Source organism: Pungitius pungitius, chromosome 8, assembly GCF_949316345.1.
Source record: "Pungitius pungitius chromosome 8, fPunPun2.1, whole genome shotgun sequence".
Lineage (NCBI taxonomy): Eukaryota > Metazoa > Chordata > Actinopteri > Perciformes > Gasterosteidae > Pungitius > Pungitius pungitius.
In genome coordinates, this window is record NC_084907.1 from 6554922 (window position 1) to 6571497 (window position 16576).

Below are 16576 nucleotides of genomic sequence, written 5' to 3' on the forward strand. Positions count from 1 at the left end.
TCTGTGTGAATAGTTTAACTGTGTGTGCCGTGTGTACTAATGTGTTAGGAGGACAGGATTCAGTTCATGTACAACGAAAACACGGCGAAGCAGAGTGACAACATCATGGACAAATGGATTCAGTCCTTCACGCAGTCCCTCATCCAGTTCTTCAAGGCAGAGATGGACGGTGAGGCAGACATACGCACTCACACACAGCTGGCATCACTCGATATGAACAGTGGCATGGAAGATTAGTACTTAAAATCTTAGAATTCATCCCGGCCAGTGTTGTTGTTTTTTCACTCCATTAAAATAGAAAGGATGGGTTACAACTGTAGTTTTTTCATTGCAGCTTACCACCTGTACACCGTCGTGCCTCGCCTGGTCAAGTTTGTGGACATGCTCACCAACTGGTATGTGAGGACCAACAGGCGCCGTCTCAAGGTGAGATAACCGCTCTGAATCAGTGCTGTGTTCATTTTAATATAATTATGTAACGCAGACACAAAGAGCATCTGCATTACATAATGACTAAAATATATGAAGAGCGCTGACGAGTCAACTTGTAATTACACTTTAGTGTATAATTCCAGATAATGCCACTCTTTACAGTCCTGTCTATGTCCTGTATCATTATTTTTGTTGCTGTTTTTTGAGGAGCTTTTAAATCATTCATTCGGTTAACATAAACATTGATTTAAGCTTCCGCTAAGTGTTTTCATCATTGCCGCCATCGTTTTTTTGCCCTTCGGGTCAACATTTGGCTGATGTGCATGAGAGCTCTTTTCTGATTTCGCTGTTCCGATGGGACTAACGTTTTTTGCTGCGTGTGTGAACTCTGCAGGGAGAGAGTGGCACTGAGGACTGCCTGTGGGCGCTGGAAACCCTCTTCAGTGTTCTGTTCTCCATGTGCAGGCTGATGGTGAGTCATACTGTTTGTGTGTGTGTGTGTCGGACAGTTCAAAACAAATAGATTGTATTTTGAACATTTATTGTGGTGCAGTTTTGGCTTTTTTGTATGCGACACACATAAATAACTGGTATGGAGGACCTGTGTGTGCTTGCATGGCTATAAATTATGCATGAGCAGTAGGAGTTTTTTTATTTATAACACATTGAAGATGTTTAGGCGAAATGCACGCTAAGCACCAATTTACCCACCCCAGATCAATACAGATCAGCGGTGAACTTCAGAAGTTAATTAGCCGTGGTTTAAATGAGAGTTCCTCTAGAAGTGACCTCACTTTGGCTACTGTAAAAATCTGTTTTTTATGCTGATTATACAGATGCTTCTGAATTTTCAACCATATTGTCAGAAAATGTAATTTAACCACAGTACAAAGCACCTAATAATTTTGTCTTTTTTCCCCCTCATGTCTACTTGCTTTTTTCCTTACTTCTCCTCAGGCTCCGTTTACACCCTTCATTACAGAGACGATGTACCAAAATCTTCGTCACCTCATCGATCCCGCCTCTGTCGAAGAGAAGGACAGCGGCAGCATCCATTATCTCATGCTGCCCCAAGTCAGGTTGGGAAAAAGCCTTCAATAAAGCACACATTTTAGGGACATCGACTAATTCATTTAAACCATAAATAAGAAATGACAAAGGAGCCCTCAGAGCTGGGAGGGTCAATGTGTCACTGGTTTTTCCCTGTCGCTCTTTACATCTTTTAAATGTTCTACTTGGAGGAACCAGGTAGAGAATAATGGTACTCTACTGGAAGTTGAAGAACTCAAGCTGAAGAGAGGGGGGGATTATTCCACAATTATGAAAATTGAGGGAAAACAAGCAAAACCAGTTATTGACTCACAAATAAACTAAATATTTATTCTACAAACTCGATGGATCATGGAATGAAATGCATCGAGATCCATCCGATTTGCTCACAAGGTGACAATGGCTGATTCGCTTTGCAGTAATTATTTGAAGCAGCACGTCGCTGTCCTATTAATAATAGGAATGAAAAGAGTAAATCATATTGTACCTTTCATCTACACAAGGAAAGTGTAAAGGAAAATGTTCCTTTCTCTCAGGATATCCATTGTGGATACAGAGCTTAGTTTCTGCTTGTTCTTGCTTTTATCGTATCCACACTCAAATCATCAAAGTAGAAGCTTTCATAGCTCAAAAGTCCACAGTAGCTTCTGGATGAGGTTTCTGACTTCACAGAAGCTATACTTGGAAATGAATTGTCCATTTTATATATACATCTAGATAGCAAACAAATAGTCCTCTCATATGGAGAACAACTTTGAAATCGTTACACAGCTTCACTCGCGTTCACTGGCATCTTTTTGAGAAGCATCCTATCCCTTTTAGGTTAGGGTGAAACAGTTGATGCCTTTTTAGTGATTAGAAATTTAGAGAAGTGCTTGTGCAGAGAAATATTGAAACAAAACTACTAGGGCTGCACGGTTCACATAATGGTATTTTGAACACATTCATATGTTGACATTGAAGACTTCGGTGAACCTCAACAGTCGTTGCGGCTTTGCACCGGTTTGATGGTGTGTTTAAAAAATGTGAAACCGGTTCAACCGTTACACCTTAGAACCACCAATGGTTGTCTTTGATTGGTATCCTCGCGAAGGGATATTGCTCATAAAATATGACCATCTCATTGCCTTAATTTCAATAACTTTTGTAAAATGTGTGCTTTGGTGGCCGATCAGTTTTGTAATGAAATCTTTTAATTGCCGAAATTGCGTTCTCTCCACCAACAAAAAAGTTCTGCAATGATTAAATATCCTTTTGATTTAGCGTAAGGGAAATAGTTTGTGTAATGGTTCATATAATTTCTCCCGTCACTTTGGCAGCCCTCAGTTCTGCTGCTTTATTGTCCTTCCTGCTGTCAAATGGGACGGCTTCACCCCAAAGGTCAGCCACCAATCAGACGGTGGCAACCGCTGCTCCTCAATCAGCTCATTAAATGATTGGCTGTCCTTGGAGTCCTCTCCTCTCTCCTTTTACTCCATGGTTGTGTGCACACATGGAGGAGCAGACTGATGCGTGTGTTTGTGCAGACAGTCAGGGCTAATATCTCTATTACGCATGATAATCAGTGCCTCTGCAGCTCTAATTTGAATTCAGTGGTGGAAGTAGTGTACCTTATTAGTGGGTGCTCCCGAGTTAAGCTGGTGGTTCTGAATTCTGTCTTTATTAGGATGTATGGTACTAACCTTGTCATGGTCTAATATTCATTTTCCTGAATATAATAGCAATTTGAATTTCTAAACCACCAATTAACCAGAATATGATGACCGCAGCATGTACATTTGGGCAGAAACGTCTCTCCCCACATCCACTTATTATAAACAGGCGGCTCTGTCCTGTGGTACACAATGCCATTCCGAAAGTCTCACCCATTTGGGAGTTTTGGATAAATACGTTCTACCCTGTGTAACCAAAACTCTGCAGAGGTTATTCAAACACTGATATTGTAACGCTAAGTATGATGTGGTGATGCTTAGATTTTCTTTATTTGTGCTCCCGTGGTTCAGGGAGAGTGTGATTGACAAGCGCATTGAGAGCGCCGTCTGCCAGATGCAGTCTGTGATCGAGCTGGGCCGAGTGATCCGAGACCGGAAGACTCTGCCCGTTAAGGTGAAACATCAACTTTAGTTAACAAAAACACCTTCATCTTTTGCTATTTCTGTTTCTCGCAATAATTAATATTAGTATTTGCCGCACAAATCCAGCATCTGCCGGGCTCTCTGCGGTATAGCTCTCTCATAGATGAATGTTGTCGTGTTATGTTGATCTGTTCATTATGACAACCCTGTTTCTCAGTTTTTGGGGGGGGGGGGGGCTGGAACAATTGACTGAGTGTAATGTCGGTGTGTATTTCAGTACCCACTGAAGGAGGTGGTAGTTATTCACCAGGACCCAGAAGCTCTGAAAGACATTCAGTCTCTGCAGAAATACATCCTGGAAGTAAGTAGAACACGCTGTGTTTGTTTTGTGTGATCATTTGTGCAGTCTTGAAGTCGTCTTGGTACTTAACCAGTTTTCTGCTTCAAGGAAAGAGGTGCGTCTTCTTCTCGTCTTTCCTGTATGTCTTTTTTTTTTTTTACCCTGCTTTGATCGTTACCATAAGATTTTTAAGTGAAAGGGATTCCTCTTTTGATGCCACTGTGTTGATTTCATAGAGGGGAGGCATCCTCACACACCATATCTATCTTCTGCTGTAATTTATATTTCTGCGGTTGGTTCATCTAAAAAGGAGGAGGGTGGGGGCAGATGCCTTGGAAAAGGGTTTTACATTTGATCTGCTTCAATTGCAACAAATGCAAACCCTTCATTAACTATAGATTGCAGGCATGAGCTTTTTTTTCATCACATGGAAACATTGAACTACTGCAGTACTACAGTAATATATCTGAGTAAATGCCGAGTTTCTTTTACTATTTAGACATCCTGTATGTTTATCTACATGAAAACAAAAAATCAGACAATTGAGAAGGGTGTTTCCCGTGTCTTTTTTAAAAACATTTTTCAAAATATAATCTGTGTATGGCTAGGCATCAGAAAACGCAGATGTGTTGTCTGATTAAGTGTCCGCTCCATTAGGGTGCTGTCCAAAATACTGTGGGGAGAAAGACAACTCAGACGCACTAATCGACTTTAGTGAAGGAGCCATTAAACTGACATTATCCTTTTTTGTCTTTGAGTTTGATTTCCCACAAACAAAGCTCAATAAGACGATGCTCTTCCACAGCTGATTCAGATATCTACTCCTTAAGTGAGAATGCTTCAAGCTTTTCAATGATTTACCCCAAAGTGTACATGCGGCGCTTCCCATTGTAGTGAAGTATTTCCATTCTTACTGATGCATCTCACATGCAAAATTGATCGTGGCTCTAGTTCCCGTATGCTGCTGACCAAGAACATTGATGGAACTTATAGAGACGGGATTACCTGGGAAAGGGCTGCTGCTGCTGCTGCTGCAGCCTTTTGTTGATACCTTCAAGCTTGATCTTGGTTCGAGCCACTTCTTATCTCTCACTCCATTTGATTTCTGGTGAGGAAAACATTTAACCTTGCCGGCTTCTAGCTTGCCTCCAGTAAACAATGTTTATTTGATTGGAACTGAGAGTAGTTTAAGGTCCTGCAGGCCAGGGAAGAACCTTCAAGCTTGCTTACTATTGATGTGGATTCAGGTGCTGAGTTTTTGAAAGTTAGGTAGACTATGTCTGGATTAACAAACTCACTGTAGCTTTTACTTAGATTCCTGGATTATGATTGCATACTAATTATTTATCTGGTTCTTTCCTGTGATTCATCTAATTTATCACTACTTAAATGTGCAGGGAAAGGGCACGTACTATTGTTATTGCATGAATTGCATCTTCCCCCCCCAGTCGATTTACAGCACAGTCTGGGGCAATTATATATATATATATATATATTTATCACCGCTTCCATCAAGGAGCTCACCAGTGAACAGCTAGAGGTCTTCCAGAAGACAGGTATTACTCCGTGTGTGTGAGCACACAGCCACACACACAATCTGCGAACTAAATTATCCAATGCGGAGGAAAATCTGTGAGCTGTCGAAGTTCTATTGTTTGCATTTACAGGTGTGAATGGGCTTATTTGACCAATATATATATATATTTTTTTTATTAGACTCCTACACGATTCAGCTAATTCAGCGATGATTTGGCATTTCTTTTTGATGGGTTGAGCTGTGTTGTAACAATGGCATTGGCCAGAGCCGCTCACTTTAAGCTTCAAAAGGGCTCTTCAGAAACCATTGGGTGATGGTGATTACTTATTTATTTGACGCAGTCGCAAGCCCAGCTTCCATCAGCTCGTTACCGAGGCGATTAGGTTCTGGATGAATATCCAATGATTTGTTTTCTTTGACAGCCGCCTGCATATATTGTAATGCACTAACATCACACACAAACAAAGCCATATATCTCCTCGGGACAAAAGAGTTGATTGTTGTGTACTTTAGCATTGTTTAATTCTTATGTTCACAAACCAAGCTGTGCTCAAAACAGAAGCGCAAGCTGCTTTTTTCAAGCCCTCACTCAGCCCCTTGCAGCAGTTCGAATGTCTAGAAATGCTTAAACTAAGTCCCCCCCTTCTCACTGAAAGAAGCTTTCACTAGTACCATCTCTGAGGGATGGTGGCGCATAGAGTAGTGTGGTGCACTGGGAACTGCAAGGTTAGTGGTTCAAATCCCGGCTTCTCCATGTGCCATGTTGACGTGTCCCTGAGCAAGACAGCTCGCCGCTAATTGCTCCTCAGGATAAAATGTAAGGCATGGGTTATAATGCAATGTAAGTCGCTTTGGATAAAAGCGTTAAATGATATGTAATGTAATCTCCATGTAATGAATGTATTGACTGTTTAGGAGGAATAGAGTACTGACTGAAGTGCATGATTCTACAGTAATAAAGTATTTCATTATTTAGTTGTTTTTGTTTAGTTTTCTTCTTGGTTAACTTTTAATGTTAATTGGTGTTTTAAAACAGTCTTCTCGTAACTCCTTTATTTTGCATTGCTTTAGGATTGATAGTTTAAAGGTTTGTACAGTATGTTTTGAACATAATCATTTAATTATAGATTTATCCGTATGAACCTTTAAATTCAATTCAATTTCATTTATTTTTTATCAACTTTGTTAACTGGTACTACTATCCACTACTTCAACGAATCATACATTACTTTTTACATGACAGTCTTCTTTTCTCCCGCATCCTCCAGGAGCTTAACGTGCGACGGTTGACACTCTCAACCGACAAAGACAAGTACGGCATCCGTCTGAGAGCCGAACCGGACCACATGGTGCTGGGCAAGAGACTCAAGGGGGCCTTCAAGGCCATCACCGCTTCCATCAAGGAGCTCACCAGTGAACAGCTAGAGGTCTTCCAGAAGACAGGTATTACTCCCTGTGTGTGTGAGCACACAGCCACACACACAATTTGTGAACTTAATTATCCAATGCGGAGGAAAATCTGTGAGCTGTCGAAGTTCTATTGTTTGCATTTACAGGTGTGAATGGGCTTATTTGACCAAGTGCTTGTGGCCTCAATGCACCAAATACGTCAAATTCGTACACCAAAAACTAAACCTCTACTCAATGAGATTATTTACCCAATCTATAATTAATAAAGAAAAGCAGGTTAGTGTCAATATTTTATATAATAATTTTATTTAAAAAGAAACTCCAATCCAAAATTCTTGCAATGGAGTCAAGTGCAAACAGAAGGGCAGTTAATCCTCAGAATGCGAACCCTCACCCCGCTGAAACTATAATCAGAGCTGCAGTACGGATCAAAGCAGTGCAAGGTATCTTGTCTCTCCAATTATAGAGAGACGGGGAGAGCCCCCCGAGTCGCTGAGGGAGGAAGCCGTGGAGGTCAGCTGGGCTGTGAGAACTTCACATTTCCAATCAGTTGGATGTTTGATGTGAAGCCAAATGGAAGGGAAGAAGGAGGATGGGCAAAGGAAGGAAAGGGATAGATGTGGAAACACGATGGAGAAGGGAAACACACAAATGATTGTCTGCAGCGGACAGCATTTCACCGACTTGTGGTTTAGGGCAAGATGGAACGTTTTAGATTACAAAGCCCGCTTTTACGGTGCTAAACAAAAGTCGTTCAGCTCAGTAACCAGCCGCAGCTGGCAGACATTTGGTGTCGATAAATGAAAAAGCTAACGGCTCACTCTCAGTTGAGAGTCCACTTTTGACCTCGTGAGCAATTTCTACTTCCGTGACTAGAAGGGGGGGCAATTTTGGGAGAAACTGATGTGGCTTCATGGAGGCTTCATGACCACTGGTTGTATAACTCAAAAAGTTTTACCTGCAGCTTATGATTCCATCATTTTGAGCAGAAGAGTTTAAGAGTGAAGGTAGAAAAGAGCAAAAAGAAACAGGGAGGGATAGAGGAAATCAAAGCGTGGATCTCTAGGATGAGAGAACACGAGTGACTGTTTCACCCAGCCTCCAGGTCTGTGAAGAGGAGAGGAGGACCCTGTCACGGTTTTTAGTCAGAACACAGATGGGGGTAATTGCTGCCACCGGCAAAGTGGAGATATAGACCTGACACGAATTGGGTTGCTGCATTGTTAAGAGCTCAGATTCTTGTGCGGATTTGGCCAAGAGGACTGTAATGCGAGGAATCTGAAGATGCAAGCAAATACTGCTCCAGACTCACGCTAATTTAAAACAAAGCCCCAGCATGCGTGTGGGTTAAGAGAGCACTTTGCTCAGTATGACTCCATGCAATTGAAACCATTTAGTAGAATCCTTTCGACGGGACAAAAACCAAAACAAATACACATTTCACACTATTATTTGTCCCTGGATTCAAATTTAATTAGCAGAATAGCCTGGCACCTAATTATTTATCATCCATTTTGCATTAAAATCTGTTTGATTTCATCGTAATAGGCATCAATATAGAACATTTTAAAATGCACAAACTGATTTTCATCTTCTGTCAAGTTATCTATTTTCAGTTATTAGACGAGTTCTATTTTAGATGGGGAAAGTAAAATGTGTACATTCTACTTGCCTAATTGGGTTTCATATTGTTATTATCTAGTCTAATTATTATCTAGTGATGTGAATGATTAAACATTTTCTTTATTTATTTGAAAAACATCCAACTGACAAAGTGCCAGAACAGTTTCCAAGGTTTTCTAAGGAGTCTTGTCCTACATGATCCACGCCGTCAATAATCCAACCCAACCATACAATATTGATATTTGTTTTAGCAAACGGATCTAATGAATATATAAAGTATGGTTTGACTCATTTTCTAATAGTCCCTGGTGAGTGTTGTGTGGGCTGTGTAATTGATGGTTGTTCAGATGTGGTCTGATGATGCAGAGACACACTGGGCTTCCACTGGTGTTGGATTCTACACAAACAGCGACTAGATGCGGTTTATGCACATTTGTGTTGTTTAGTTTTTTCCCCTGCCATTTAACAATGTTGAATGGTATTTCTGAACAGTTGCCTATTGTTGTGGTTAACGTTAAGGATCCATCAAAGTGGACGGCCATGAGCTTCACGAGGAGGACCTGAGACTGATGTACACCTTCGACCAGAGCTCTGGCTCTGCAGCGCAGTACGAGGCGCACTCTGACGCACAGGTACGCTTGCACTTTGAACCCAGCCGTTTCTGCATTAGATTGCTTGTGCATGCAAATTTCACATCATTCAGGTTAAAAAAGGATGGAAATAAGATTTAACGCTTGGGTTTTCTGTGAGCAAACACCACTTCCCTGTTTGAAGTGAAAGTGAAAACCCACAGTTAAAATCTGTATCTTTCCTCTTCTGGAGTGTTGTGATGCGAGTCGCCCTGTTGAGAAGATATCTGCCGCAGCAGTGTCTCCCTCCCATCCAATAGAAGAGGACTACAAGGCATTTGAAATACTCACTAGCGATGTCTTTTCCATAAATCATCACCCGGCTACTCAAGATAATCCGCATACTTTTTGGTGACCTGCTCCATTTTGGAACTTTTTAACCATAGTTTCTTGGCTGGAAAAAAAATAATGAGAGACTTGTCTCTGAACCTTTCAGCTATCTCGTCCTTTCATCCAAATCATTAAAGCTATTGATTTCTGTCTCACTTACTTTTTGTTGGTTCTGAATTTCAAATTATTTTCCTAAACTTGCTAGAGCTAAATGAGTGCTTCACATATACTTTTTAAAGTACATCTTAGTCACTCGTTAAATAAATAACCTGATTTTTGCTTTTTTTAACAAACGCGTACTGCTCCCGCAGCAAGCCGCCATATACTGTAGTGCATTTATTCGTCCTCACCAGGAGTGTGATATATGAAATCATTTCACGGCTAAGTGGAAGCCGGTATGTATGCATTTCCCACAGGCCTTCTCTAATCACTGCTCCTTCAACCGTGTACACACCACACGGCTGCACCTTAATACCAGTTTACTGAGCTGGCTTTTTACTTCTGTTACTCTCGCTCGCTCACTGACTCTCCACCTCCCATCTGTCTGGTTCTCTGTTCTTTCTCTTATTTTCCTCAGTTTGCTTTTTGGGGGACTTAGTCAGTCTGTCATCTCTTTCCCTCTTCCTCTTTCTGTGTTCGGGGCTAGCTACAGCACGTAGCGTGTGGTTGAAAGATTCCGGTCACTGAGTGGCGACAATAAATTCTAAAATCTTCAAATCATGGACAATAATGTCACTCTTCTACGATTCATTCAAATGCACTAATTGTGGGGTGTACTTGATTAGAGAGTAGATCCTGTTAACAGTCATTTTTTTAGAAGCTTTGTTTAACATCAAAATATGATTTATTCCTTAACTTAGTCACTTTCGCTAAAATGGCAAAAAGAGTTGTTAGTGTGACAACCTCCAATTACATACTTTTAGTTGATTGAAATAAAAACACTTTATAATTATTTTAGGGGGTGGAGAACACTAATATTGAAACTGAACTTTAAAGGTGTGCTCATCTGTATTACTTTTTGGACCATCAGTTCTGTGATTTTGTTTGAGAATGCATGCTTTAAAAGCTTTCCTGTCCTCCTCCAGGTCCTTGTCCTGTTGGATGTCTCCCCGGACCAGTCCATGATGGATGAAGGCGTTGCCAGAGAGGTCATCAACCGCATTCAGAAACTACGCAAGAAGGTGGGACAATTATTTCAGTAGCGCTACTAGCTCTGCAAACTAGAGTGGCACATAACACACTACTCGTGAATTCTACAATCAAGTGTCTAATGAATAGAATACCACATTTTAGAGACAATTTGCCAAAACGTGTAATCTGGGCCATGACTTGGTGAGCAAAACATGCCGCTGACGCAGTTAGAGGAGTCAAATTTCTATAATATCTATAATGGGTTTTTTGATCCTCTCCTGAGTCTGAGAATTGATGTCACTTGGCATGCTGTAGCATTAAAAATAACTTTTTGTTTAGCATTCCTCATTGTCAGTGATCTAGTCTTGAGCATCCTTTTTTGTGTGTGTGTGTGTGTACAGTTACAATCAGAAGTATTTATCAATTAAAGTTGACTTCTAATATTATGAATATCGTTATTGTTTGACAGTTTTTATGGCCTACAGTGTAGTGGAAACATAACTTTTGGAAACTCTATAATGTAATGATGTGTGTGTGTGTGTGTGTGTGTGTGTGTGTGTGTGTGTGTGTGTGTGTGTGTGTGTGTGTGTGTGTGTGTGTGTGTGTGTGTGTGTGTGTGTGTGTGTGTGTGTGTGTGTGTGTGTGTGTGTGTGTGTGTGTGTGTGTGTTATTGCATCACACCTGAGAGGCCTTATGAGAAGATTTCCCCCCAAAAAGACAAACAAGCATTATTAAATGTGTGAAAAAGTATTTGTGTAGAAAAGGCAGCGCTGTTTAGAATCCAACCGCACTACAAAACGTACCCATACAAAATTATATGGCAATCTCTCTCATTTATAATTCATGTAAGCAGATAATCCATAATGTACAATCGCACAGCGTAGGCTGATGTTAACTGACTGGCGTCGCTTTAAATGTTGCTGTCAAAAGGCACTATGGAACAGTTTTTTTTTTTATCTTTTCCTCTCCTAAAGGATGGATCACTGTACCGTGTGCAAAAGAAAATTAGAAATGAAGCATTGAATCCCTTTTCCATAGCTTTGTAGTTTATAACCAGCTCTTCTCATGGCTGCCACGTCATTGGTCGAGGTCATTTCCCTCAGTTAGAAACCTTCTAAAGTGCCCCCTGTGACGGAGGATTGTCCCTCTTTTCTGACATTTTATAATCTTCCAACAGATTGCAATAATGAAAGTAATCTGTGGGAGCAGCCGAACAATGTAGACCAAGCAAAAACAAATGTGCTGTATGATTTTTGTTACACCTCCTGTCGTCTTCATGCAAATTGTTTCAGGGCAGTTTTGAAATCTTTCCACTGCCAGCGTCACAGTGAGAAGTTTCTCCATCATAAGGCAGGCTTAATGGAAGCTTAATTACAGTCTGGCCCCTTTCAGATTCTAATGTTGGAGCTTTTGAAGTGGTCTGGGGAATAAAGGCGGATTAGCCGACAGCCTCTTGTTTTCACAAGCAACAAACTGTTTTTTCCGTCCCCCTATAGCAGTGGTGTGCACTGGCTCCCGGCCAGGCTAAATTCCTCCAGTTATTTCAAACCCAGATCAGAAGAATTTTCCACCCCCGCGATGGGAATTGCAGCGTAGCAATTCTTTGGCGTGTTTGGTTGTAGTTTGTAGGTGTGCACGCATGTCTTAATCGTTGTTTGCGTGGGTATTCTTTGTGTTACATTGTTGAGACACAGAGGTCAGAGATATTTTTATTTTTTGGACTGGACATTTCCGACAAAGTGGCGAGAGCTGTAGTTCTGTCACTTGACGTGTATACACACACATACACACACGCAGTACCTCCCCTTTCAACGTTGGGCTCAGCACCTTGACTTGGCAGGAAAAAGCCTATAAACCATTGATTGACTGCCTCTCTGTGTCTAGCTAACGTAATTCCTCTGCCCTTGAGCTACATACTTCTGTGTGTGTGTGTGTGCTGTACAGTCGATATGTGTGTAGGGCTGTTCACACATGTGCATGGGCTGTACACTGAAGATTAGAATGAGATCAATGTGTTTGAATGTGTCAAGGTTAGAGGAAGCTGTCGGCACATGACGCCAAAATAGACGGGCTTTCATCCAGGCGAACCTCCCCTTGTTCCCCACTTCCTTTGTTTGGACCTACGCTCTCTCTTTTTCCTTTTTAATTCCCACCTTCTCTTCTTTTGGCCGCCTTTCCATTGTCTTTATCTCTCTCCCCAACCATTACTTGTTTCTCACAGATTTCATTTTCTAGTAGAAGTGAAAAAGAGCTTTGAAGAGAATGACTATTTGAATCTTTGGAAAACATTTTTTTAAAATCAGATTACAGGTTTTTCTATTATAACATGTTTGAAGAGTTATTCAAAGCGGTACTTTAGGCATATTTACTCAATAATGGTTCCTGTTGTCTTTGCGCGCTCTTGCTTGAAGAGACTTTAACTAAAACAATCCATTCTTGCTTTCTGAAAAATACTGTACTTGGTATTTGTTTATATACTGAGCCTTATTTATATGCCGCTCATCCTTTATCTTACAGGGTCATTTGGTGCCATCAGATGAGATAACTGTGTACTACCGCTGCCAGCCGGAGGGGCAGTACTTGGGCTCAGTGATCCAGGCTCACACTGACTTCATCCTGGCCACCACCAAGGCTCCACTGCTGTCCTTCCCCATCCCCAAGCCCTCCAACGTCATCATCGAGGAAAAGACTCAGGTATATAATGACTTCTCGGGCGAGCAGGAATATTGCTTTGGGATTCCCATCTCGCCACTGTCTGGATGTATTTTTGGTATAAGTCATAATTAGATTTTTTTGTTTAATGGACATAAAAAGTCAGTGTCTTTTTTTTCTTTTTTCTCGCAGCTGAAGGGTTCAGACTTGGAGTTGGCCATAGTAAAAGGATCTTCGGCCCCGCACGCCCTTTTAAATGGGCCGGCTTGCACCTTTGTGAATGTCAGGGCGAAGGTCAACAACAAAGAACAAGGTAGCACATCTTAAGGCCAAAATACTACTACTACTATTCATCAAGAATATTTAATATTTGCAATGTCAATAGAAGTTGCTCCTGCCTAGGTTATTTTGCATTTACTCTGAACTCTCTGAACTATGTCAATAATCCTGTAATCCTGGCAAACGCGTTTCTTGTTCAGAGGGGGTGGTGCTGTTGGAGAACCCGAAAGGCGACAACAGACTTAACTTGGACAAGCTGAAGAAAGTGTGCAGCAGCATCTTTGGAACCAATAACACCCAACTCCGATTGTTCAATAGCACTTCTGGTAAGAACTGAAAGATACAGATGCAGCAGATCACATTTACAGTCAAAATAGCTGCCACACAATATTTATATTGTCCATTGACTGCTCCAGGGTTTGTGTAGCTGAAATGTGTGTCAGCTAGCTTCACTGAGAACAGTTATACAATGACACGCCAGCCAGTGCAGGTGGTTCTTAATCTCCTGTATGCGTGGAGGTGAAGCATCATTGCATAAACTAGTTAACCACAGTTAGCAATCTAATGCTACTTTTTCAGTTTAGTTTGTTTTGCATTATAAGAGGGGGAAAGGCAATCAAATAAAAATGATTTTTTTGCCCACGGAGTGTGTTCTAACATTTGTGTTTACTATACAGAGTTGACCAGTACAATGGACCTTCAGGCTTTGAGCGGAAAAACGTTGTCAGTGACTTCAGGCGCTTCCTCCCCTGGCCCAGCCCCCACCTCAGATACCCTCCTCTGTCCTTACGTTAACCTACTGCTTTGCAACGCACAACCAGCTGGTGAGAAAAGAGCACACACACACACAAACAATCTCACACTTACTGTACATCCATCCATGCAGAACTGATAAGTCAGATCTTCACTGTTATAATGCTGCCGCTCATCTTTTTATCTCTAATCACAAGGAATAGTCCAACATATAATTTACGCCAATTGTTGTTTTAACACAAATAATGGATTAATCAAGTTAATGAGCTTTAGAAGGGTGCGGCTTTGTATATTTACCATAGAGTCAAGAAATCAAAAAACTTGTTTTGTTAAACCATTCCTTTAAGTACTTTGTACACCATTGGGTACTTTAAACTATACAAAAACATCATATTTGATACGTTGTATTACGTTTGTGTAGAAAATCAGAATCTTTATAGTCAACGGAAATCATTACATCACTAGAATCATCTACACTCCTTGTGTGTTATACTGTGTTCACTATACTAAAGAAAAGGTACCATATTCACACTAATGACCTCTTTCGTCCCTTCAACACACTTTCCATCTCCCCCAGAATGCCTGACAGGCGAGGTGGCCACCCTGCTGCTGCAGAACCCAGTGGGTCAGAATGGGCTCCAGTACTCGGGTCTGCTGTCTGAGGCGGCCAAGGTGTTCGGGCTCCGCAGCAGGAGGCTCCAGCTCTACCTGGACCAGGACCTCACCCAGGGTAAGACGAAAAGATGGCGTGTGTCATCCGATTGGTTGTTCTTAAATTCATCGTTGAACAAGTGTCTGAGAGTAAAATGTTTCTAGATGAAGTGTGTTATGTTTTTGCTGAAATCCGATCAAGCTGATAAACCAATAGAGGCAGCGTTATACAAACCTAAACAATAGTAATGGAACTAAATAGATTTACTACTAAAAAAGTCTCCACATGCGAAACAGACTAGTGACTAGTATATTGTGATTGCTCGAATGTTTTCAGCTGACTGAATGAAAATAAACTTTGTGTTTTTCAGAGCTGCCGGCTGATTCATCGGTAAAATCTCTAGACACCAAAACCTTGTTTGTGCGAGTTCGTCCAACAACTGCCGAGGCCTAAATCCAGAGACGCCATCTGTAGGAACATTTGTCTTAGACGTTACCTGAATGAGGTTTTTTACCAGATAAATTCCAACTATAGCCCCTTTGAGTAAGTTATTTGTTTTCAAAATCCTGATGCAGAGCAGTTTTGTCTGTCAAGTTCAAAGTTTTAATTTTATTGAGTCACTATTTCCTATGTCCTCATACGACTTAAGGCACAAAACCCTGTCTTGATATTTTAATTTGTTTGAATGGAATTCAAGATATGATGTTGGGTCTAACTAATCATTACATTTACAAGACTGTTCTTTCCCTTGCAAGAGATACACATTCCTTTTACACTAGAAAGTGGATGCACGTTTTGTCTCTGTTATACATAGGATGAAAATGATGCAAGAAACTTCTTTTAAAGGAATATTTTATAAGAGCTTTGTCCAGAATAATAATGCTAGCCCTCATCATCGCCGTTTACATATAATCTAGAGTTCAACAGATGAATCTGCTCTGCTCCGTTGTATTAGGGATCCTTCAACAATTGTACAGGCATTTGTGAAATGAATTGACTTTTTGGGCTTTTTGGGTTCTCAATTAAAAAGAGCAACGAATGGATAATGTACTATTTTAAGTGACAAATAAAATATACCAAGGGTGTATCAACATTATTTTTCTCCTCACTAAACCTTTGGATGATAACAATTAGCACCTTAAAAGGACACCTGATTAATGTAGAAGGATTTCCTACATCAGTATTTAGTATTTGTTATATTTTTCTGATCACACTGCCTCAAACAAGCCGCCCAGCTGTCACCCATCAATCTTCTGCTCCTGTGGCTAAAAATACGAAACGACCAGGTGACCATTTTCTATTTTTGAGACATTTTACTTTATGGTTGCTGTTTTATACGATAGTGTCATTATTATGCATGCTGCTGTGTGTAGTTTCAGATTTAAGTTATGAAAAGCTTTTCTGTTCCCGCAGCACTGTGGACATTATTAAACGGAGTCACTTGTACTTTCTAAACCGTCAACAAACCCTTTGACTGCACACAATAATACAGATGCATGGTAGTTCCTTTTGGAGGCGTTTAAAACTTGATGATTGCCATGCTAAGTTGCCATGAATTTAACATTATCCTCTACCAGCGTGGGTCACCTTGAGATTTGACCGTTGCGGATTAAAAATGACCTCAGGCCGACTTGAATTTCCAGGGGATGTTTCCAGGGGGCAGACGTCCACACAAGCGTGGTG

At 40.9% G+C, this 16576-nt stretch overlaps 1 protein-coding gene across 1 annotated transcript in view; it reads left to right on the top strand.

The window, feature by feature from the left end:
• iars1 (isoleucyl-tRNA synthetase 1) overlaps nucleotides 1–16395 on the top strand; it is a 40614-nt gene extending 24219 nt beyond the window's left edge. Inside the window, exons 20-34 of the mRNA XM_037490154.2 lie at nucleotides 49–169; nucleotides 335–426; nucleotides 827–904; nucleotides 1390–1511; nucleotides 3486–3588; nucleotides 3835–3918; nucleotides 6703–6877; nucleotides 8987–9099; nucleotides 10512–10607; nucleotides 13075–13251; nucleotides 13402–13522; nucleotides 13689–13814; nucleotides 14166–14312; nucleotides 14819–14971; nucleotides 15264–16395. Coding sequence (XP_037346051.1) covers nucleotides 49–169; nucleotides 335–426; nucleotides 827–904; nucleotides 1390–1511; nucleotides 3486–3588; nucleotides 3835–3918; nucleotides 6703–6877; nucleotides 8987–9099; nucleotides 10512–10607; nucleotides 13075–13251; nucleotides 13402–13522; nucleotides 13689–13814; nucleotides 14166–14312; nucleotides 14819–14971; nucleotides 15264–15346 — 1791 coding nt within the window. The 3' untranslated portion in view covers nucleotides 15347–16395. The remainder of the gene's footprint in view (nucleotides 1–48; nucleotides 170–334; nucleotides 427–826; nucleotides 905–1389; nucleotides 1512–3485; nucleotides 3589–3834; nucleotides 3919–6702; nucleotides 6878–8986; nucleotides 9100–10511; nucleotides 10608–13074; nucleotides 13252–13401; nucleotides 13523–13688; nucleotides 13815–14165; nucleotides 14313–14818; nucleotides 14972–15263) is intronic.
• Nucleotides 16396–16576: the final 181 nt, after the last annotated feature.